Here is a 25,899-nt window from a genome sequence, read left to right as displayed (position 1 = left end):
CCCTCTAAGGACAGCAAGTTCAACACACTTTCCTGACTTCTGTGACACAAGCAGTCTGCACCCAGCCAAGCTCTTCCTTTCTGACTCTTCTCCTAGCAACAGAGCTATTGTATCTAAATTAATGCACACTAGATAATGAAAATTTAACAAGCCATCAACTATTTCAAGAGTTTTCACAGCAGCCAAAGGGGCTCCTCTCATTCAGAAGCAGTGAGGTAGGCTGGGATGAAAACAATATTTATAGTAATGAGATTCATCCTTCCCATCAAACAGGTTCTCAGAGAAAAAGAGAGACAGTCATCCATTCTCAGTGTCTTGAATGGCACAGTAGTAAACGGTAAGAAAACAATGAGCTTTAGTGGGTTGGAAACACTTAAGCAACATACCTTCTACTATACATATACAGCATGAAAAGTGCCTTTCTGGCAGTTGGCTGATGTCCAGAACAGTCAAGCAAGACAAATGCTCCATGGGATAGAAAGCACTACCTGATTAAAATCATTTTGCCACACTAGTCTAAATCTGGGACGTTATTCATGAGCGGAGCCAGTAAGTCAACAACAATTATCAAATTGATTATCGCAAATCATGAGGCAACCTAATGTCTCTGAAGGGAAGGCCTTTTTCATCAAGACTGGAGTAATCTAAATTTCTCAGAAACAGACTTTTTCTCGTGATTGTCCTTCAGATATATTTACTGAAAAAATGCTTATAAGAATAGCAGCAGCACACACATGCACAGAGGCATGTGTTTAATGTTAACACTAACATTATTAGTTAGAATGATATAAATAATCTCACCCCTTTTTGCTAACTATTACCTATTTGATAAAGAGAGATACCTACCCAGACTGAGAATGATTAAAGAGAATCAAAGGGACCTTACTCCTGCCATACATAATAAAAATCAACAGATGCTCCTGACTCCTTCTAAGTCTCAACCCACAACTCAACAGCCCTGTTCCAGAAATGACATATAGGAAGACAGCAAAGAGAATGACATGTCATTGATTATGACAAAGATCAGAAGTGAAAGGCCACTACAAAAATCAAAGGCATAAAAACAAATTTTAAAAGCCTACCAGAATTGGCAATGTTTATTTCCAGACACAAAATTATAAGGTAAGACATGGAGCTCCCCATCTTCTTCAGCCAAGTGCCCCAAGGCTTGGATGAGATGATATGCCTGTGGACCACCCATTAAGAGAAAAGACGGACATTTCATCCTAGCTGACAGAATTTTAAGTTCTTATTAAGTCAATTGAATTAAATGTAATCACTAAAAGATGTCAGTTCTTTCAAATCTCAGTCACGGCCACAAAATGGTGCCTGTCTTTCCTTGTCATCTCAAGCACTTTTGCTTGGCATGTTCTTTTTCAATACAAAAATTCTTAAAAACTTTAATAATTTGTTTCAGTAGCTCAAAAGAAAAGACTAGTAAGGAAGACTGGCAAGCTTCCTCAGGTGACGTATCCTGATGATTTACTTAGGAAAATTATTTTAGGTATTCTGATCATATCATTATAAAATTCACTGAATGTAGTTAAGTAATGCTGCCTTCCAAAGAGGCTGTGTAAGCATGGTAATGTGCTTAAGTCTCTTATACTCATTTCTAGGGGTAAAAAGAGAAACGTAAGTGGAAGGTAAATAAGTTGGGCCTGGTGGCATGCACCTGTAGTCCCAGCTACTACTTGGAAGGCTCAGCTGCGAGATCCCTTGAGCCCAGGGGTTTGAGGCCAGCCTGGGAACCAGTGAGACTTCACCTCCCAAAAAAATGTAAGCAAAAGAAAACTTGATTATGAGGAACAAGTTATAACAGAGACCAGTTTAGGCCCTACTTAAAAGGTGAAGATGCCAGATGGATTTTAATGTGATAAAGTACAAAAAAAGTCATTAAGAGGACTTTTCTAATTCTCTTCCAATAATTCTGAAGCAGAAGTCAGTGACATTTGGTGAAATTAAAGATTTCTTTAGAAAATGTATACCCCAAAATGTATTTTTAAAAATAAAGATTAAAGGCCCCAGAATTTAAAGAGATAACAACATTGGGATTTGTTATACAGAATGCTCATTTCAAGGTAATATCAAATATTTCTTTACATATCAAAATTTCTGCTTAAGACATCTATATGCAGAAACTTTCAGCCTTAGGTTTTCTATGTTGTAGCTTATTTACATAAGGTCTGGGATTCTATTTGACATAGTTTTCCAGCACTACATTGACTCATGGCTTTGAGAATTCAAGTAGATAAATTAGCTATGGTTTTCAGTTATCTATAGTAATATTCCCCTTCTCTGGTGTAAGTATTAATAATCAAGAAGCAAATGTATTTCTGAGCAGAGAAGTCTTCTTTTGTTGTTGTGGAACTGGTAGTTTTCACATTACCTGTGTTCCAAAACAAACCATACATAAATATTTTCCTGTATTCTTAGAAAAGCTAATTTAAGGTTGCATTAGCTACATTTAACCTGCTATTGTGGATGGCATCTTTTTAAGGAATGTTTCTGGCTCTTCAATGCACCTTGAAATTGAGAAAGTAATGATGCAACAAATGCGCCTGGGTGACTTCATTTCAAAGGAGTTAATATCTATATCTCAAACTTAGAGGAACAGGGTTTTGAACGACCCTCCAGAAAGGCAGAATCATCCATATGACAGAGGCAAAGGTTACAAAGACGCCTTAATTATACATTCCCACTCTGCCCCGACTTCTGACTAGTCAGGCCAAATCTCTTCCAAGCATGAGTACATCTGTCCAAGGCTATAAGAAATCTCCTTCAGTAGTCAGATTGCAACTTATCTCCACAAAGTGCCTTGCTGTGAATACAAATACATGTTTAAAATAATTTAGTACAATGAATTCCCAAGTGTGAGAGAATGGGAAAGTTGGGTGAGTAGGTGGGGGAGCAAGGGAAACACAATCCTTATAGAGCAGGCACAGGTAGAAGTGAAACACTGTTTAGACAGGTCACCAGCATCCCAGAAGAGCAGAACTTAGAGAAATCAAAATTCTATGAATTCTAGACCAGGGTTTTAGGCCGTCAGTGTGCATTAGATGTTTGCAAAGTGAATCCTTTGAGTTTTCCAGTGAAAATTTCCATACAGTAGGCATGACACTATAATAGAAAGGACTGGAGAGAGGCAAACATCATAGCATACAAAACTGCATGGGGAAATGGGAATAGAGTAAATCTATTAGTTAACAATTAACCACTCAGGATTATCATGTGCAAGTCTCAAATGGGAACTGTTAATAATGAAGCTCACTAATTAGTCTCATCATCACAATCACTCTTTGATTAACATCATAGGAAAAAGAACTAAAAACAAATACATACAGAACTCATTATGTTAGCGTGGAGGTATTTTACCAGCACTTGAGAAAGTTAACTGGAAAGAAGCCCATCCACCACGATGAACCTTCCTGGAGGTCCAACCATGCACTCTGTTGCCCACCCCAGAATGTTTCTTCCCTGTGAAAGCTGACTCTACTGCTAGGTCTCACCAGGGCCAATCTGAGGATAAAAGACTCCAGAGCACAGTGCTGTTTGGGTCCAACCAATCTTAATGTTGAAGTAGCAAAATCCTTGTGAACAGGAGGACAGATGCAGATAAAAGAGCATGGGGATCAGAACTAATCGCTAAGGATACTGAAGCAAATGTGCTCTCTCATTTTAAGGTGTACTGTGATCATTCATTGCCACAGTTATCTATCTTTTCAGGGCTGCACAGACCAGGAGAATTACTTTTGCAGCAATGTGGAAGACAAATCACAACTATATCCCCTACCAACAAGGCAAAAACATCATCCATCACTCCACACTCTTCCTCCTTTCCACATCTGGGCTCTATGGCCCCAAGTGACATTTTAATTCACAGAATGAGTTTATGATTCTTTGTGAGGAGCCAGCTATACAGCATGATAATCTCTTGAAATAAATGGGACCCTGGGTGGACGGAGTGGGGAGGACACTTGGGAATGCCCTCCAGCTCCAGCGTTGCCACAAAGCACTTAAAAATGGGAAACCAACCTTCCCTTGCTGGTTTTCAATGTTTTGTGGTGAGAGCTGTGTGACAGGGCCTGGGGGAGGGCATAAGCTTCAGTGAATTTAAAATTTAACAGGAATGAAGTGAACATTGGAGAGAACACTAGAAAAAGACACTGACCAAGAAACTCAAAAACCACCAAAAAAAATTACAACAGGAAAAAAAGATGCTGAAGCTACGCCATCAATACTCTTTCATTAAGTGTCGCCTGTGGTTTACAATTTCTCACGCTGTTTCCTTAGCTGGCACAGCAACTTGCTCAGGGTTCCACCATGTCCAAGCAAAGGAGAAACCACAGTGCAGGCCCTGGGCTCCGCTCCTGGGAGCATGGATTAAGGCCACATTTGTAGGAGCACTAAGCTGGAAGAAAGCCCTGGGGTTGGGAGGCTAGCATTCTAATCTGTGATGCCCTCAACAAAAAGTACAACCTTTTTCTTCTCTGATTCTACTCTTTCACCAATTATTAAAAGAGGATAGCCTGGCTAAGCAAAGTTTCCAAAAGGGAACTTGCAAGATAAGGACAGACCAAAGGGCAGAAGGGGCAGGAATGGCAGGCTTCCCAAACTAGAAGGAAGCTTCAGAGCATGTTAGTGCAAGTGTGGCTTCATCTTCCAAATATGGTGGAAAACAATTATTCTGCAATCAGACTTGCAAGAAACTAAATCTACAACTTAAGGAGCCCTACATAGGACAGGCATCTATAAATATTTTTATTTGGTTGATCCTGCCTCCCACCTATTTCCTTTCTGCAATATACAATACCGAGAAAAGAAACCAGGACTTAGCAAACGCTATGAAGAGAAGACACATCCTCGTGTTTACGGTGAAAATATACTAAGCAGCATTCTGACTGATAATCATGGCAGTCCAACTACAAAAGAGTCAAATCATGTTACAGAAATAGATCAGGGACACTCAGAAAATGGCCTGAGCTTCATTTGTAATCACTGAAATCTGGAAATAACATAAGTATTCCTCAACTGGGGATAAAAAAACTATAGTACGATGCACAATGGAATACTAATCCACACTAAAAATGATATAGGCAACACGGATGCATCTCAAATACATGATTCCATTTACATGGACAAACGTGAAACGACAGGGACATAACAACAGGTCTTTGGTTGCCAAGGACTAGGGATTGACTCTAAAGGGAAAGAGGAATTTCCTAGGATGATGAAACAATCTCATTATCCTTTTTGAAAAAAAACAAAAACAAAAACAAAAAAACAGGGTCTTGCTCTGTGGCCCAGGATGGAGTGCAGTGGCACAATCACAGATCACTGTAACCTCGACCTCCCGAGCTCAAGCAATCTCACCTCAGTCTCTTGAGTAGCTAGGACTACAGGCGCTCACCACCATACCCGGCTAGTTTAATTTTTTTTTTTTTTTTTTAATAGAGACAGGGTATCGCATTTTTGCCCAGACTGGTCTCAAACTCCTGGGCTCAAGCGATCTTCTCCCTCAGCTTCCCAAAGTGCTGGGATTACAAGCATGAGCCACCACGCCTGGCCCAGTCCTATCATCTTGACTGTGGTGATGACTGCATGTGTACATGATTCTCAAAATGCACGCTTGTCAAAACTCATAAAGTTAGATGCTGAAAAATGATATATATAATGCATATGAAGTATACCTCAATTTTAAAAATATACAATGCAAAAAATGATCAAGGTATGAAGAATATGTAATATCTTATTTTTTAACTCAAAAAACCTTTTATTCCCCAATAAACTAGTCTGCAGTTCAGGAAGAATAACAAGTTCAAAACTAACCATTCAATAATTATGTTTTAGATCAACTAGTTTCAATGTATTCAAGTACTTTAAAAGATTTAAACAGAAAATGGTTTAGATGAGAAAGCAAGGGGTTAGAAGAGTATAGAAAAAAAATCTTATTGGTTCCCCAATGTAGCACAAGAACGTCTCAATTCTTGGACAGTGGCTAAAAGAAAGCATCAGGAACATGAGGTCACCCCCAATTGGCCACACATAGGACATTTTGTTCAAATAAACAAAAAAGTTCTGCTAAATACATATGCCTACTAACATTTATTTTCTACCTTGAAACAAAATCATGTGATACAGGTTCACATAAATAAAGAAATATTCAATTTTCAATCAAATAAAAATTCTATACAAGCTCAGAGACTGTTCTTTTATTGAATGACTTTCAGTTTCCCACATTTAACCAGCTGAAATTATGCTGTAAGAACCATTCAATTTAACCTTTAGAAATGAAGTCATTGCCTTTTAATGGTAAAATCTGCACTTTATCATCAACAGGAAATATAATGCCCTTGGCTTACTCTACAGGACTTTTGTTGGTAAGATAAGTTAGGCGTGGAAAGTGCAGAGGGTGGTATATCTATGCCTCATGTAAAAAGGCTGGAAGTAAGTATATACCTAGTTAAAGTATCAACTACATAAACTTGCTTTCTTCCTATCTTCAATTCCCTTTCTCTAACTTGGATGAGATGTAGCCATCAAGGCAGTTCCAAAGGTGCAAACTGATGTCCCGCCTCAGGCCTGCCAATCCACAGAACTATCTGAAAATTATAGCTTACAATTCATGGTGTCCAGAAAAGTTTCCACAAGTAATCTCCACCTCTTCCTGCCCCCTACTTCACCCCAAAATGTCCCTTTTCCCATTTTTCCAGACTCTAACTTCTCAACAGATTATGATTACAATGTTTGGTTAAATTGACACTCAGAGTATATAACATCTTGACTTTGAAAGTAATTGCCCTCCAATTGGAGAGCTTCCTCTTGAGAACTCGTCAGTTTTCCTGCGACCTCTGCATGGTGGCTTGCTAGGCTTTCTCTTCACCGAGACCCTGGACCTTTCTCTGATTGTTTTCTGGATCCACGCCTTCTGCTTTTTTGGTTTATTCCCCTTTCCTTTTGTAAAAAAAATAAAAATAAATTAAAAAAATTGTTCTTATTTCATAGAGAAATTGTCTTACCTCTCTGAGGTCAAGTAAGTAAATACAGAATTGCTGTTGCTGTCGCAGTTTTATTAATATTTAGGAGAAAGACTATTCTACCCATGAGTGCTTTGAATCAACATAGAAACTCCTTTCAATATTCATCAGCAGAGTAATACACTACAGTTTGATATAACTGAATGCTTTAATAATGATGTCAAAAAAACTTATTTTAGTGTGAAACTTAATTGTATCTACTAAAAAATACAGGTATAAAATAGTGATTTAGAAATATCAATCTATAAGAAGAAAATATTTATAAGAGAGCTTAACACACTGGGAGATATACCTTCCAATTATTTTCAGGTAAAATATTCTCTAAAATCAGGTACTTTATTCAAATCATAAGCAAACAATTTATGTCAAACAAACCATTGAATTGATAAGAAAATAGTTAAAGGTAGCATTTCTACTTTGAACTGGTAAAGATAAACACAACCAATGGGGATCTAAGAAAAGGGGCATTTAGACTTTTAACATCTCTACTCTTACTTTTCCAAGACTCAAAAGATAATGAATTTTTACAGGACTATCACAATGAACAGCTTGGACATTTTCAGAATTGAGACATGAGACTAGTCTAAAAACCGTAACTTACACATGGCATGCGGCATTGAGAATACTGAATATGGCATATCAGCCAGCGTCTACAATTGGATATCAATTACAAGGCTAGGATTAAAAAATAACTTACAAGTTTGAAATACTATTTTTTTCTTTAAAAGTTTTAGATCAATTTTTATCACTTGAAAGTCTCTATAGGCACGAAGTAAGAATTTATTATAGAATCAGAAAATAGCTTGAGAGATAATTAAAATAAAATGTGTAGAGTAAAGAATTTAAAAGACATCTAATGAAGCACAAGTTTCATTTCATGGGCAAATCAAAAACTCAGGGGCGAGGAAATTGATGTCATGCTAAACTGTGTCCCACCTAAGGCAAGAATGTAACTATGCAACTTTAGAAAAGGATAGAGGAAAAAAATGTCAGCAAGTAACATATAATAAAAAATGTTTTAAAATCAAAATAAAAGTTAGTAAATTTTAGATGGCTAAAATAGTTTCAACATACCCTAGAAGTACTCTGAATATTCATTTTTGCCTGCAGACATAGCAGTGTAGCTTCAATAAACCTTAAGTAAGTAAAAGCTTTTTTATTACATCTAATTAGTCTTTTTAAAGCCCTCCATTTTAAAGAGTTAATAAAAATAGATAATAATACAATTTGGAAGAGAAAGTTCTAGTTTTTTCAACATGAAGAAAAATGGCAACAGTTATGGTAGAAATTTATTAGTAATTAAAACAGAAGGTGGTCATTGTTTTGAAGAACAACAAAGGCATCACATTAAAAACTCAATCATTTCACTCAGTAAAGATTTATAGAATCTTGTTAAAAAATATATGCTATTCTTTGGCGTAGGTTTCTATTTTATGGACATGTTCTGAGAAAATAATTACAGACTATGATTTAGCTAAAGGAACCAATGAACCAATGTTGTTTATGATAGGAAAAACAACACAAACAGGTCCAATATCCAATAACAGGAGGCTGATTAAATCAATCATAGTAGGGTAATTTGCAACGTTCATTCATCTAACAATATTTGCTAAACACCTAGTTTCTGCCAGACACTGTTCTGGGCACTGATTGTATAGTTAAGACTAACACAGAAAGTTCTTGTCCAGAAAAAAACTTGAAAAAATTAAAAAAAAAAAAAAGAAGAAAGAAATTTTACTTCTACTTATAACCTGACCAAAAAACAAACAAACAAAAAACCCCCCAAACCTCCACCTTCTGGTAAATAGAAGTACTAGCATAAAAAAATTTCTGGTAATAGCAATTCAGATAACTTCTGTTTTCTTCTTTTCACTCATATCTGATGTATTTATAAACAAAAATTTTGACAGAAAATTTATGTAAAGAAAAATATGTATAAGTTTTTGTTTTTAAAAGAAGAAAATAAGGATGGCTGTGGTGGGGTGGGCCTGTAATCCGAGCTAGTCTGAAGGATCAGTTGAGACCAGCCAGGACAACAGATCTCAAAACAAAGCAAAACAAAATAAAATGAAATACATAAAAGAAGAAAATAAACTAACATTCAATAAGACTATACTTTCAGGGATCATTTCTATAGTCCATATTAATATTCAAGGCTGATTCAGCTTTGCCCAGATAAACTTACAAATTATTGAAGGTCAGGTAATTATCCCTCCAGTTTGTTAATGCTAGCACTCAACATTCTCTACAGTAAATTAGTTCTTTATAATTGTTCTACATATTTTGAGACAAATAAATATTATTGACATGCTAATAAAGTCTATAAATTGATATGGAAAACATCTTAATCTGAAGCTGCATATGAAATTTGCTCTACAATTCCACCAAAACCAGATCTAAGAACGGTGTTCTGTGGGGCTGATGATATTAAACTAAGTAGTTCTTTCCTAAGGATTAAAAGTTTAATGTAGATAATTATCATTCAGAGCCAAAAACAGTGTGGGCAACAGGCAGAAAATAAACAAAATCACACATTAGTATGATGTGAGAATAAAAATAGTCTTAAATTTTTATTTAATGTCCAATAGTCTTAAATTCATGCATTAAGCCCAGGCCAATTTTCTGGGCTACTGACATTTCATCAAAAGGTTCATTAGAATGGCTCATTGAGTGCTACACTTTTAACATGTTTACAAATTCTTAATTTTCCTTCCAAATCTAATCTGCCAGGTATTTACAATATTGGGTCATTCGTTTTCTTACTGTTGAATTTTTTCTTTTTCCGGTAGAGACAGGGTCTCACTATGTTGTCCAGGCTAGTCTTGAACTCCTGGCCTCAAGCTATCCTCCTGCCTTGGCCTCCCAGAGTGCTGTGATTATAGGTGTGAACAACCATGCCTGGCCCCAGTGTTTACCATATTGGAAAAGGAGCACCATCATCAGCTAGTTATTTGTGCCAGGCATTTAGAATGCTCATGCATGACACCTGATTTCACTTCCCCTCCCTCCATGACCCCTGATCCAATCAATCACCCAATTGTACCAGTTCTACCAAACTGGAGCTCAAATTTATCTTTCCACTTCCATTGCCACAACCCTAGTTCCAGCCTCTATTCAGCTATCACTGAGTCCACTGCAGATTCCACCCTAACCACTGTCCTGGAGACATACTTGTCCAGTCTACATAATGGGCAGAATGGAAAAAAATATACAGATATATACATAATATGTATCTGATTATTATGGATCTAATTATTTTACTCCCATTTCAGTAATTTCTCATTGTTCTTCAGACAAAATCAAATCCTTGTCAAGGACTACAAAGTCCAAATGATTCAACCATTCACTGTCGTGTCTCTCATTATTATCCTCACATCGCAGCAAGACTGGCCTTACCTGTTGAATCCAAGCCTCCTCTTACCTCAGGACCTTCCTATACATACTTTTATCCTTTGGCTCCGAACAAGATCTGCTAACTCCTTCTTTGGGCCTCATTTTAAAGTCATTTAGAAGACTTTCTCAGACCGCCTAGAATAAGCTGTGGCCATCAGTATATACTGTCACAGGACTCTGTACTTCCACCACGATTGTAATTACATAGCAAACTGTGTATGCCATATAAAGACTTTATCTGTCTTGTTTAATATTATATCCTTAACACCCAGCATTGTGTCTGGCATATAAAAAGCTCTCAATAAATACTTACTGTTTAATCATTCATTCACTGATTCAACATGAAAAATGCATTTAAAAAACAAGCTAGAGATGGCATATGTTAAATGTCAAAAGAGAGATAAAGAGGCAGTAAAAGAATTCAGGAGAGGGAACAGTATGATTTGGGACTTGAAGTGGATGAAGGGTTTGCAATGTGAACACTACCAATGATGATAATGACAGCTATCATTTATAGAGGACTTTCTTGTGCCAGGCAGAATGCTAAGCAATTTAATAACAATGAACACTACCATGTGAACCACCGCTCTCTGCTGCGCACTTACTATTTCAACTGTTCTAAACACTTTGCATGTATTCATTCATTGAATCACATCACAACCTGATGAGTTAAGTATCATTTGCATACCCATTTCCCACATGGGAAAACTAAGGCACAGAGAGATTAAATAACATCCCCAAGGTGACAAAGTAATAAGCAACGGAGCCACGCTTAAACTCCAGTGATCTTAGAACCTGTGCTAATAATCATGACTCCACACTGTCACTAAATTCTAGAACACAAGCACACTTTCTGCTGTATCCTTTTACCAGCCTGCCCACTTCTATTAATAGTTACTAACCAGTGGTTAATCCTGCAGCTGCAAACCAGTGTCACTTTTTTCTCAACACAAGTTCATCTTGTTTGATCCCATCGCTTGGTAAATCAAATCTAAACTTGGCACTGTGAAGAGATATAAAAAAAGATCCCCCCTTTCCTAGGAGTTTAAAAACTAGTAAGGACAACCAGTCAACATGTAACTAAACAACTTGAGAAGTGAGAAGTCACCAATCAGTTTACCTACAAGGACAAAATCATGGTAATGTAACTATGTAAATGCTGAAGAAAGACATGATCAGAAGGCAGAGGGGACAAAAAGGGGAAACTGCCTGGAAGAAGAGACATGCGCTGAAGGAGGAGGAAGGCCTGGTAAGGAAGGGAGAAGACACAGCATTTCAAAAAGAAGAAATGCCATTTCTTCAACACAACAAGCACTAATTAACAAGTGAGTCAGTTGCTGAGAACCTTAAATAGTGGGAATAGATAAATATGATAAAAAAGAAAATAAACAGGCTCTACTGTGGGTGAAGTTTCCTGGCTTGTTGCCGTTATGCACAATCAAAAGAACATAGGTCCTCCTCCAAATTAGAAACCCTGGTAACAGCTTATACTCTTAGGCACCTTACAAATACAGTATTGTATGAGGAATTCATTTTCTTCCTGAGAACATCATTTCCTGGAGAACTGAGGCAGAAAACCACTAGGGCATTCCAAAGCAACCCTGAGCTCTATTTCAAAATATCTGGGTGTCACACTGCAAGGAGTGTCCAAAATTCTGTACAAAATCTTCTGTAGGGAAAATGTTGGAAGTATGCTAAATAGAGACTTAAAATACAAGTAAGCAGAATGTCTATGTTAGTAAAATGACTTACTTTGAGATGTTTACATAAGGAATAGCCACAGGACAAAACGAGTTCAATCCAAGGCTAAGTAGTGTTATGATGGTGAAGTGGAGGGTGAAACTGGGGCTATGCAGAAATATTTCAAGTTTTATCACATCACTCAGCATTCATGGGACAGATCAGACAACACAATCATATACCTCAACCTGGGGATCCAGGAATTTTGTCAACTGCCTTTACAGTACACTTACATTCATCGCAGCCAAGCCTGTAATAGACTCATTTAACCAGTCTGTACCCATGAAACAGAATCACAGAGCAATATCTACGTGCACCCAGAGAATGCGAAAGAGAACAGGAGAGCATGAACCAGCTATAGCAGAATCTATGCTACACAGAAATCTCTTTGGAAAAAGATGCCACTTTGTTTGGAAAAAAATGTTCCTGAACTCCCTCAGTTTCCTTTCTCCTGTCTTTGAACAAAAGAAGAAAGGCAAACATCATTATAGCTCAGTACTCTTAAATAAACGCTAGGACCCTGTTGCTGAGGAGCTCATTTGCATGCACGCTCATCTGTGAAGTCATAGTTAAACAAGGAATCAGAAGGGAACTAGAAAAATTTACAGCAGAAAGTTTCCTGATAACAGAATTCATAGCAATGACATATCAAGGTTACTGATTATTTTGGGACGATTTCAAACTTGACATTTTTACTCTATAGTTTGACTACGTTTTGCATCTTTTGCAAACTCACTTCAGCATTCTTAGTAACCTACCTACATCAGTTTTTCAGTCTCCTTTGAATCTTTCTGGTTCCCCCACTAATTTGTGGGTTAAAATGAAATTTTTGACATGTGTTTATTTTATATTTGTATAAGAGTCATGATTTGACCTTATTGGAAATTATCTTTTACACAGGTAAAAGTTGCACAAGCAAGAGAAATACCAAACTGTTATAACAGTGAGCAATAAATGATAACAGAATTATGTACTTTGAAAACCTTTGTTTTATTTGCCTCCTCTATACCTAGAAACATGAAGAGTAACTTGGATGTGAAAGTTCTAAAAATAATAAAGATTAAAAAAAGAAAGAAAGAAAATAAAAATTTCTAAAGTGACTATGTCCTTTCATGTGCAGAATGTTTGGTTCTAAGCCTGTACCTTACTTGGTCTACCATTTTGTTCAAAATAATCCTGTTTTGGATTATTCAGGCACCGTAGCAGATAACCTTGAGTGAGCTTGGACAGTGAAGGCAGGGCACAGTGTCTTGCCATTTGGGGAATCTGCAATTCAATGCCTCTGAGGAAATGCTTGATCAGGTGACTTGCCCAGAGGTGGAACACCATTAGAGACAGGGCTATTGTCACTTCTTATACTAAAAACGAACCACCCAGCAGCAGAATCCCTACAAGAATCACATAACTACAAAGGTTTACTAGGCAGCACCCAGCACTTCATTGGAAGGATACCCAGTAACCTTCTTGATCTTTTCAAAGTCCTGAACAATTTTTTCTGACACTCCCAACCAAACAAAATAAGAGACCATGTCCTAAATTTGGTGCCCTACAAAAGGAACACAACTCAGTTAAAAGGTGGATTAAAATCTGTAAAAGGAGGTATCTTAATACAACCACCACTAACTGTAATAAATGCCAAAAATGCAATCTTAAAAAAATTCCCATGGTACTCATAACTGCTTCCAGATTTATTTAGGAGAAAAGGATGTTCCTGCAGTTCTAGGAAGTTTGAAGAGGAGAGCTTCAAAAACCAAGAACTGGCCACACTGAACTCATGTGAACAAAGAAACTATGAGCAAAAAAACAATAAAGCAACGACCTTCACACCAAGAGGGTGAAGGTTACTGGTTGAAGCAAACTCTCTGGCACAAAGTCTTAATAACACTCACCTCTTTTGCACAGAAGGGGTTTTATTAATAGAAGAAGGGAAAGGGAAAGAGAAAGGCAACAGGAAGGGGAAATAGAAAAGAAAAAGAAAAAGCCTGGTAGAAACTTCCAAGGTAGCTGCCACTTTGGCATCAGAGGTGCTGTGTGCATGTTTCCGTGCAGGGAGAATCCAAGTCAATTACTTGCACATTACAATCCAACTGGAGTTCAAGAAACTTTGGTTGAGGGAAGAGGAAGAAGGGAATATATAGAGAAATATCTTTTCCTAAATTACCAACAACTTGATCTACTGAATATAGCAGAGATGCAAGAAAGCCACCAGGAGAACCCAACGTTCCACCAACCATGGCTTCCTGGCAAGGGGCCAACCATATGCAGGGAGCACACAGTGCTTGCTCTAGACAGCAACTTCACCAGTGAGCTGTCTCTTTCAGAGTTCCTTTGAGATTTTCCCAGGGTAGCAAATGCGGAAAGAGCCCAGCAGTGGAGCCAGTGGCTAGTGTGTGAATGGGGCTCCAGTGCTAAGCCACCCCTGCAGGTCATGGAAACCCACCAGGCAGAACCACAGGCCTTTACCTTGTGTCATCTGTACAGTAACTGCAGTTGGCACAAGAGATAAATTAGAACATCATGTGGGGCCAAGGGAGAATAAAAAAGGGAAGGCCTATTAAAAAACAAAATGGTGGCTCATGCCTGTAATCCTAGCACTTTGGGAGGCTGAGGAGGGAGCACCATTTGAGGCCTGGTGATAGAGACCAGCCTGGACAACACTGTGAGATCCTGTCTCTACCAAAAAATCTTAAAAAAAGAAAAAAAAAGTTAGCTAGGAGTGGTGGTGTACACCTGTAGTCCCAGCTATTCGGGAGGCTGAGGCAGGAGGATCTCTTGAGCCCAGGAGTTCAAGGACACAGTGAGCTATGATGATGCCACTGCACTCTGGCCTGGGCAAAGGTTAAGACCTTGTTTCAAAACAAAACCCAAAACAACACTCAAAGAAGTAGCATTTGTGCCACCAAATACCAGAGTCTAAAAAGAACAGAAAGGAGGCTGAAAGGAACTTTAGATTCATAGAAGAAGGTAAGAAGGAAATCTAAACTAAGTGGGCCAGAGACATACAAGAGAAAAAGCCCCTGGGTGATTTTGTGGCTTTTACCTTCTTCACACTTATTGGGAAAAATCACTTTTTTTCTGTTTTTAATTCTTTTTAGCCAAAAGAATATTAATTTTTGTCTTATTCCTTCATCAAGCCCCAAGTCCATAAGTAGCTAAGCAAAGGTAACTCCTTTAAAGGTCCCCAAGCCTCTTACAGAAAGGAGGACTACTTCAGAAAGTTCAAGGAAAGGAGCACAGTGTTATTCAAGCGAAAAACCAGACATCGAAGGAAGAAATCAGGAAAAGAGGCTAGAAAAAAATCCTACCCTGTCTGATTATGTGTCTCTAGATACCTATTTCTCATCTATCTATCTAGCTTTATGTCACTATTTTAAAGGAACGGTTCTATCCTTTATATGTGCAAGTTAGTTAGAATCCCACTGGTCAACTCTGTAAATCTTCATTTCATGACTCACTTCACGTCATGAGTAACAGGGACCTAAAAGTCTGACCTCCTCCCCTTGTACTCCCCCAGAGGTAGTCATTGGATCACTCCAGGCCATGGCTTAGGCACATTTTTATCAGTAATACTATGCATCTCCAACAAAATCAGTCATGGAGAGAGAAGGTTATAAAAAAGTTGGTATGTGACATGAGCAAGAAACCAAGTCACAGCATGATAAATGTCTAAGAGAGCACAGCAGCAGTTAAGAGAAAAAAAGACCTAGGGATGAGGAGAGTAAATATCATAAAAAAGTGAAATTAACAAGTGAGTTGTCAGGACTACCTAACGTGAAAAGGCAGAATATATTCAGAGAAAGATAATCCCCAATCTGAGACTTTCAGAATAAAACTGACGTGGATGCTGGTCTTAGGCTCTACTTTTTGTGCTGTCAACAAACAAACAAACAAAGAAACATCAAAACTCCTAATGCACAGAGAAAGAGATGGAGAGGAAAACTCAAATAGTCACTCTCACCCATCAAGCACTCCCCAAGTACAAATGGAGGAGGAAAGAGCAGTGGGGGTAAAGGAGGAAATCAGCACTGGCAGGGATGGCTGCAACCTGAGGAGTGGGGAGCTTGCTCTAATCTCAGAACCATAAGTGATTTGTCTGAGCTACCAAAACAACAGTAAGGCATGCACCAGCCCTATTTTATTGCCTGTTTTACACTCTGTATCTGCAGGAGATCGTATTTGTTACAGAGCAGGCTACAGCAAAAACAATAATAAACCTAAGATAAAGAACAACTGAGAAATCTAAGATAAAGAAAACTGACACACACATTCCAACTTTTTCTATGCTGGCAAGGGAGGGAGTTGAGACAGAATCAGGGAAAAACAAAACCAACTAATAATGGGTATATGAAATAATGGGTATATGAAATGAAGCAGTCACCATAGAACCATCTTTCAAAGCAAATCAGATCTATTTATAGTACCAAGCTGGTCAAATTCTTAGTTGGTTCCATATACTTAGGAACATCCTGGCCTGAAAGGAAACCAGACTATTATAGAAACGACAGCACTGGCTGGTACTTGTAATAGCTCACTTCCTATATATCTTGAGAAACTGGAAATAAAGGAGAACTAGTTACTTCTTCAGGATCTGAGTTACCAGTTTGGCAATAAGTACTTTTCTTCCTTAGTGATTTTCCTGAAAATAGGTGCAAAAGATGCAGATGGGCCAAGTTTTATCAAAGCCCTAGGCAAGCAGGGCTTTCATTCAGTTGGTGTTACATGCACATGTTCTGTCTGTCTTATGGAAAACACAGCACTCAGCTGACACTAACATAAAAAGCCATCTGTAATAACAAACAAACAAAAAGCCTTGCCAGTTTTGGCTACTGCAGAGGCAGGTGTCTCACTTGCCAAGGCAGGCCATCAACCTTTCACTCCTAAACTTGGGTTACTTACTTCCCACCATATGCAGTCAGCCAAGCAGGTCTTACACTTGCTAAATCTCCATACAAAAACATTTTTTTTTCTTTTTTTGGAGACAGAGTTTCACTCATTCATCCAAGGTACAGTGCAGTGGCATTATCATAGCTCACAGCAACCTCAAACTCCTGGGCTCAAGTGATCCTCCTGCCTCAGCCTCCCGAGTAGCTGGAACTACAGGTGAGTGCCACCATGCCCGGCTAATTTTTCTTTCTATTTTTCTCGCCTGTAGTCAGGCTGGTCTCAAACTCCTGAGCTCAAGCGATCCTCCTGCCTCGGCCTCCCAGAGTGCTAGGATTATAGGCGTGAGCGACTCAGCCAGGCTGATACAAAAGTATTTTAGTTTTTGTCTCTTTTACAAGAGAAGAGATATGGAGAATGGGTAGAAACTCAACTCCTAAAGTTAGAGGCAGTTAACATGACAACAAAGGTATAGGTCATTTGCCTTACAACAATGATATAACCTCTTGCATACAGCACATTTCTTGAGCGTGTTTAGGAGAAAAAAAACGTGTAGTTATCCATGTTTTGTTTTTTTTTTCTTTTCTATCTCCAAGGATGTATACTGGGGGTGGAGAAGAGGATGGTGAGAGGTATTATTCACAAGTATGAGTTCACAGTAGATTATTTTGCCAGCATATTGGCTATCCTGTCAGCTCAACAAAAACCTCCATTTACCATGACCTACACCTAAGAGGGGGATCAATCTGGGGCAGTGGGGAACACAGTTAAAGATTAAAAAAGATTAAGAAGCTTTATGAAAATATTACATATGTGTATACTACACTGCCTTCCAGGTGTTTATTCTTCAGCAGGCTGTAAGCTGTTTGCCTGTCCGATCCCACATGTCTACCTGTCTCTCAGACAGCAAAGTGGCCAGCATGCTTTGGAAAGCAGAAAACCCATACATCTCACTTAAATGGGACAAGGGCACCCAAACATACACACAAACTTGATGGAAAAGAAGGGAGGGTTAGAAGGGGGGAAAAGACAAAACTCCTGTATTACAGAGGGCACAAAAAATTGTAATCTTAAGTGGATAATTTATGATTCAAACAGACAAGGTCATATATGACATCTATTTAAATTGAATAGCTTTTTCACTTTCAGTCTTCCACTTGTTCAAGCTTTCCACTCTTATTTATGTGGTAAGTGAGGGAAATTTAACTGGCATTTATTTTTAAATAACTTAAGAGCAAACCAATTCTCCAATATCCAGATAGGTATGAAACTGAGGTACAGCTTACAGGGGAGTTGGTGGAATAGGAGTGGGGAAAAAAAAAAAAGAAGACAAGTTTCACAAGTCCTATTACTACTAACAACAAAAACAAAGGAATGAGAAAGCACCAGAAAGCATCAGGGTACAAGGCAGCGCAAGATTCAAAGAAAGCAATAAGGATCTTTTGGACACTACACTGGGAAGTGCTGTCCAGTCCTGAGGCAGGTGCGCTTCAGCCTCAAAAACCTCTTTAGAGTCACTTCACCTCACCGCCAGTGGGAAATCGAAGCAAGAACATGAACTTGCACGAGCCAAAAGAGAGCACATATCCCCAAGGTTGAATTCAGTTTCTGGAAGGCCCTGGAGTGTGTGCCCTTACATGGGCATATTTGGCCCTCACATAGAGAAGCCTTCATTGTGTTCTCCAAAACAGGTAGTTATGACTTTCCCCGGTGCTGAACAGCCAAAAAATTGCCCTCTGATTACATCTTTACCAAAAGAACATTAAGGAAAGTATTGTTGAGAATGCCACAGCACACACATATAAAAGCTAATAATATATATGCAAAGAATAACTCAGCCAGGTAAGCCACAGAGAAAATAGGCTGAATAACATTGCACTGGGTGAGACACACCTGTTAAAAATGAGCCTTAGCAGCTACACCATGGTCACCTGTGCCTCAAAGGCCATTAGCTACAGGTTTCTGAGCTTCTCAGAATTCTAAGCCACAAAGAATGACTATCACAGTACCTCATCCACTAAACAAAGGCCCCAGCTTCTAAACTGACATCCAACTGATGCGTGGTAGGTAAACACTATTTAACCTGTAATATGCAGCAACTAGCTATAGAGAAAGAAAAGCTCACCAGAGTCCCATTGCTTAAAATGAGCAGAGTACTACTATACTTAGCTAACGGTGAGCTGGCCAGACACATTTGTAATAAGCAATCACCAAGAACAACAGAAAAAGCCTCAGCCAGGCCTGGGCACACAACAGGAAGATAATACACTGTAATTCATCACTGCTATGGGCTAGGCTGAGCTCTGGAACCTTTTGTTTATACTAGCATGATATTTTCTTCTCAGTGCCCAAGGCAAATTCCCTGAGTGTCCAAGCTAAGATTTACTAGCCCCTCCTCCTTCATCCTCCATGGGCTATGTGGTCTTCCCTGCCCCTGACACACACCTGATCCTTAACCACTAATGACTATGGGAGTTGAAATGAATGGTGTGTCTCTCAGGAACACAGCTGGCCATCTGATCAAAATCTTGTACTACTCACTGTCCCCTTAGCTAGTTTTATTTCTCTTCACAGTAGCTGTTACCACCTGCCATTGCAATTGTCTTCCTTTCCCACTTGAATGTGGGGCTTTATTGGTTCTCTTCGTTATTAAATTTTCAGGGCCTCGAGCAAATTGTGGCATACAGTAGGCACTCAATAAACACTTGTGGAATAAATGAATAGACCCACTCAACTAACAAGGGGATCTGTTCGGCAAAAGAGATCCTAACGTGCAAGGTGTAAAGCAAAGCCCTTATTGCTAAATTGTCATATGGACACAGCCTTTTGGGAATTTTATTTGTGTCATCGATTCTTCCATATAATCTACATCTATTAATGCAAAGGATGTTCACACATTTTTCCATTCTCTCCCACTTATTACAGGCAAGCAGATGAAAAAGAAGTCATGAGGAAATCATGATGAATTCTTATATTTGTCTTAAAACCTATACTAGACCTTCTACCACTAAGACTTCCCACTCACAGTGAGAATTAAACAGGAATTTAAAAAACAGGTATTTTGATTCTGTCTTGGGAAGTGGAAAAAAAAAAAAGTAATTTTATTTTAATAACACTGGGAAGAAGTACTTTCTAATCACAAAATACAGTAATTGTAATTATAAAAATAATCATAGACTTGGGGATCCAAAAAAAAAAAAAAGGAAAAGCAACATAGAGATAGTTCAGGTAGAGAAACAGAATGAGGTTTTCAATTCTGCCTTTCCAGATCCCTACAGAAGCCTAAGTGGATGCCCTGGAAAAATTCACATTCAATGTCTGAAAAACAGTGAGCTGGAGAACACACATAAGCTGACGTCCTTCGGGAAATACACAGACATGTTCTTGGAGCCTTGGAGCTACACAGCTCCACTCAGAGATATGACTCACCCCAGATATATCTGCGACCCGGTGGATAGGCACTTCTTTCTTGCTATGCAATCCTTTGCCATTCTTAATGGCTCTGTAAAGGAAGAAGAGAAAAACCGATTAAAATAAAAATCGCAATGTTTGAAAAGCGAATAGTGGGAAAATGGGGATATATGACTACACAAGTCACACTGTACAATGCTAAGTAGCCAGTCTTTGCAAGAGGATTTGCTGGAAGGAAAAATACAAGGCTACTCTTCTCCTAAACCCAGCTAACTGTGTGCTTGGTAATCAGAGGGCTCCCTTATTTGTTTCCAAATTAAAGCCTTTGTTCCAGGCACAAAAGAAGAATAAGTTTGAAGAGCACACTCCTAAGAAACAGAAGTAATAACGTTTCTTTCAGCGTTTAATCACATGAAACATTTTAAATGCAAAACATGTAGCTAGTGTTCCAATGCTAATGGAAAGAAGCTCCTTCTAGGTAAAAAGTTGCACTGAATGGAGAAATATTGTACAGAAAAGTAATTGAACAGTAAGCAAAAAAAAATTAGCAAATGCTACATAACTGACATAAAGCCTCATTTTCAATCAGTCTTAGGTTGTAATAAGAGAGATTTAACAAAGGACTCTGGGACTCCACCAAACACTGGATCATGGGTTGGTTTACTCCAATGTCCCAATCCTTTCAGTGGTTGTATCAGGGACAGAAACCTAGGCATCACTGGGCATGATCACTGGTGTAACAATGAAGGACCACAGGATAAAATGACTGGTAAATCACTAGGTTCCCACATTATTAGATAAGGCCTTCCTATGTATACTGCCAGCCTGCAGACTGTAGTAGGGATGAGTTTCTGAGTTCTGAGATAGAGAAATAGATATTCAAGGTGTTTCCACTCTGTGGACTAGACTTTAGGGTTTTTGAATTCCAGAGGAAATACAGAGAAAGCTGCCCAGACCAGACCAGGGCAAAGGTCAGTCTGTGGGACACACGAGCAGCCACATTTCTGCCTTCTTCACACTCAGGCACTCACTCAAGGACCAGGAGAAGAGCACACCACTCTGCAGGGGTGTTACTTCAGGGTCATCACTTTTTAAACCAAACCCACATAAACCAAATGGCGTGGGTGTTGCTCAGTGCAAAGTAGAACAGGCATATTTCTTACCTACTTGGGTTTTTATCATCCACCTGAGCCCCTTCCTCCATCCCAGGGGATCTCTCACCCAGCTGATTCGAAACGCTTTTGGTTCAGAAATAACAAAAGCTTTCCTTACTATCTAGTTTCTACTCCATGATGAGGTAAGCACAAAATTAACAAGGAAGAAACAAACAAACCACACACTCTCTCATTCACTCTGATGTGAAAGCTAACTCAAATAAAGCATTTCCAAGTTCTGTGAATCCTGTGGTTCCTCCTGAATATGAATCAAGGGCTTCAGCTTTAGAAATTGCAAATGGGTCAGAATATTTCCCTTTGCAATTGAGTCTAGTGATTTATCATTCAGGGATCCTGTCAATGGTCACTGACCAGGGCTGATTCTCAAGGTTTGCCCCTTGTCACTTGGGATTTGCAAGCTAACAGTAGAGGACTAAAAGATGGTTTATATGGGAAACCAAAGGCTAGAAGCCAACTAACGATACAACTCTTCCAATTCCCAAAGCCCTGCTTATGTCTTGTCTGCGTCCTATTTCGATAACCTCATCTGCCACCAACAGGGTCTCTCACTTTTGCTACTGTAAACTGGAAGAAGCAGCCTTAAGACGGAAGCCTCTGTGAGGCAAGGCGAGCTCCCTGCGACCCTGACTGTGCCTTACCTCCCTTAAGCCAGGCCTGCAAAACTTTCTATAGGTCCTACGGGGCACTAAATGCCTACAGCCCTATCTGCTAACAAGGACAACCAAAATAAATAGATCTGCAGGTTCTATAAACAGGTTCACGTTAGAGCACTGCTGAATTCCTGGCTTTTCCTGAGGGCTAGAGAACATCTCATACACTATGAGGGAAAAAGAACAGGGTCTGAGCAGCAAGTTAGAAAGCAAAGGTCCTCTAGGCAAAAGCAGTGAGGTAGTAAACTACAATTCTTCTTTCTCTCACCGCAAAGTAGCTCTGTGCCATAAACAAAAATCCAGGACTTAACCAAGAATGAACATGCTACCAAAGGGGGGAAAATATAACACCAAAAACTGGAAAGTATGGATAACAGTGTATATTTGACATTTAAAACAATACAAATCTTGAAAATTAAATCTTAATATTAAAGAAAAAAGGTATTTGTGTTCTACCCTGTTCCTAAAAACCTATTATCAGATATTATTTGCATTCAGGTATTAATTTTGAAAAAATTTTCAAAGACTTAATTTTTTTACACTTAAGATATTGTTAAATTAGATCAATTTCTGGTACATTCAAGAGGCAGCAAGAAAGCAGCACTGTAACATCATATATACACTGAGAAATAGTTCTTATTTTGTTAACAGAAGGGAAGCAACATTGAACGTCAACAAATAAGCAGTTAACTACTAAGTTCAAATAATGCCCACCTAGAGGAAGCACTCCCAAGTTGCAGTGGTACACCCGACCCAGGCCACTAAGTGTGAGGGATCTGTGGGAAATGAGCAAATTGACCTATTTCAGCTTGGGTCTCCTTCCCTGTGCGGAGGTTGCTTTGATTCTTGTCCCCATACTGCTGCAGAAATGACCCCAAATGAGCTATCTGCAGAAGGCTTCCCTCTTGCCTGATGCAAAGCTCATGCCACACCAAGAGATTCTCCTTCAGAGACTATCAGGGAGAACTGCCCAGGACAGAAACCCAGGCATGTATCTCAAAGAGGAAAGGAGCAAAAGCCAAGAGGGCAGGCTTACCACAGCTCTTCCCCAAAGGGAGTGTACATCTGTGTTCCAGGACCATGAGGACACATGCCATGACTGACTACGAAGAGTTGTACATATGGGAAATAAAATGTGGAGGTCCAGGCTCTGCTGAAAACAAGGTATGTTGTCTGGTCATCATCTCTCAGTGGGGCTCTCCTCTGCATCTCACATAACCCAGTTTCTCTGGGATAGATTTGAGGAGCTCTGTCTCTGCGACATGGGAGGGTAGGCAGATAGCAGGCTTGCTTCCACCGATGTCTGCTCCACAGAGCAAACACTGACTCCCTCCCCACACTGCCTGTCCCTGCAGGCCACAACCACAGCTCTACATCCCTTTTCATTAGGCAGGGAATGAAACTCCTGACTTCTAAACTTCTCCTGCTGTGTCTGCTTAATAGCCGCTTCTTCACAAAGGCAAGCTGGTGTTCAGGCTGGCCAGGAGAAAGGAAGCAGTGGGGCAGAACACAGCCTGCTCCTCTCAGAAGCTTTCTTTTCCAAGATGCAGCAATACAAAGATGCAAAGACTACCAGTGTCAATAATGGACAAAAATCATCACTAGCCAGGAAAAGTGAGTACATATCCATATACATGCCAAGGGATGACAGGGCGGCAGAGAGATGAAAACTCAGCCTTCCAGGTTGCTTTTCTAGGAGACACAGAACTGTAGGGTATTACAGTGCGGGAGATGAACTCCGTTCAAATCACTAAAAAAACTCTGTTTTCTTTAAACAGCAAAGTTTGAAATTCTAACGTATTAGATGTGACTGCCTTCCCTCTAGAAGATAAAACCTACAACTCTGCAAAGAAAGACGAGGACCTTGTTATAGTGAGAGCACCCCCACGGCCTCAGCACAGCAGGATTAGAATCTCCACGCACACTTCACGCAAAGGAATAGAGTTTGCTCTTAGATTTTGTGGTCCCTAGCTCAACCAGGAAATCTTAAGACCAGCCCAGCCCTCTCCAAGCCAGAAGTCTCAGATCACAGTCCCTCCTGTGCCAGCACTCAGGCCTTGATCTTACTGCCAGTTCAATGATGGCGGCTTATCATTCTGAACAAATATTTTTGTGAGCTTACAAAGAAACTCAAAGCATTTTTGGTCAGATCCCACCTTATCACAGTCACAAAATAGTTGTCACATCAGGAACTCTTAACCTGGGGACATAGTAAACTACAGCTAGGATGCTAGAAATATCTGCAAACACCCCCAGAGTATATATGTGAATTTTCCTAGGGAGCAGAAGTTTTCAACAGAGTTTTTACAAAAAGAACTACTTTCTCACATAAAAGAGATCTAAGGAAAATCAAGCGATAGAAAGCAGAAATGGTGTGTAACAAAGAGGTAGCAGGGAGATGATGGGACAAAGGAGGCTACAGAGCTGAGAGAGATCAGGAGCCCCTGAACGTGTCCCCTCATTTGTAATCTCCCATTCACAATGCTTTCCTGGTAACTGGGGTCCAAGATGTCTCTTAATTCTGCTTTTGCTTCATCCCTACATCCAATACCTTCTTCCTTCATAACTGTGCTTATTTGGCCCTTTGGTAACCTTCTTGGTCAAGGCCCTCACCAATTTATTTCAAGATAATATCAGGAACATTTTAACTAAATTCAATCAATCCCCTTTGATACTGCACACCACTTTGGTTCAACATTGCACAAGAATGCCAGATAACTTCTGAATAAAAATCTACTTTGTCAACTCACTCCCCTACTTATACACAAAGACCACAAGCTTGTGAAATCAAATGGAAATTCTATGCTTGGCCCCAGTGTATGTATTCACATGATTTCCACATTACTCCCTTGAATCCAATTAGGCCCATTCTCTCCATGGCCCCTCCATGCAAGTTACTGATTATGTGTGTCCACAGGGCTTTTGCTTCTCCTTGACCCTACCTGTCCTTCTAGGTGAACACAATGAAAAGAGTTATCACATCTGTATCTGTAGCCACAACCTCACTATAATCATACAATAGCTATCATAACAGAAATTCTTAATATGGGGTCCTAGGTAAACTCCTTTGAATTGGTAATAAAATTATATATGTGAAAGTATGATCATTTAGTTCAGTATATAATTATAAACTAGAACATATGACTTTAAATTTGCTTAATGTGTTAATCTTTATTTCTATAGCTAGACTAGAGGCCCCTTGAGGGTTGTCCTTAATATTTATTATGGTACTTACCACAGAGCTATGATCCCATAATTATATAAACTCAGGGCCATCTAGTTCAGTTAAAGTGTACCTAGTAAAGCTGAATAAGCTGGGTGTGGTGGCTCAGACCTCTAATCCTAGCACGACAGGATGCCAAGGCAGGAGGTGGACAGGAGTTTGAGACCAGCCTGGACAACATAGCGAGACCTCATCTTTAAAAAAAAAAAAAAAAAGAAAAAGAAAAAGTTGAACAAATGCCTGGTAACTGACTGACTAATGCCGAACAATGAAAATATTTCAAATTGGAGACATGGACAATGCCAAAGCAACTGTAGGGCAAAAGAATGAGGTCTGCTGGCCCTCCTGGATCCACAGTTTCATAACCTGTGCTCCAGGGCAGAAGAGAGGTT

The 25,899-nt window shown here is 39.2% G+C and overlaps 1 protein-coding gene across 1 annotated transcript in view; it reads right to left on the bottom strand.

The window, feature by feature from the left end:
- The window catches only part of SND1 (staphylococcal nuclease and tudor domain containing 1), a 423,230-nt gene that overhangs the window by 160,848 nt on the left and 236,483 nt on the right, over positions 1–25,899 (bottom strand). The window contains exon 14 of the mRNA XM_069462550.1: positions 20,478–20,550. Coding sequence (XP_069318651.1) covers positions 20,478–20,550 — 73 coding nt within the window. The remainder of the gene's footprint in view (positions 1–20,477; positions 20,551–25,899) is intronic.

This window comes from Eulemur rufifrons, chromosome 29, assembly GCF_041146395.1.
Source record: "Eulemur rufifrons isolate Redbay chromosome 29, OSU_ERuf_1, whole genome shotgun sequence".
NCBI classification, from domain to species: domain Eukaryota; kingdom Metazoa; phylum Chordata; class Mammalia; order Primates; family Lemuridae; genus Eulemur; species Eulemur rufifrons.
Note: the sequence above shows the minus strand (reverse complement) of the source record. Positions and strands in the feature narration are given on the sequence as shown.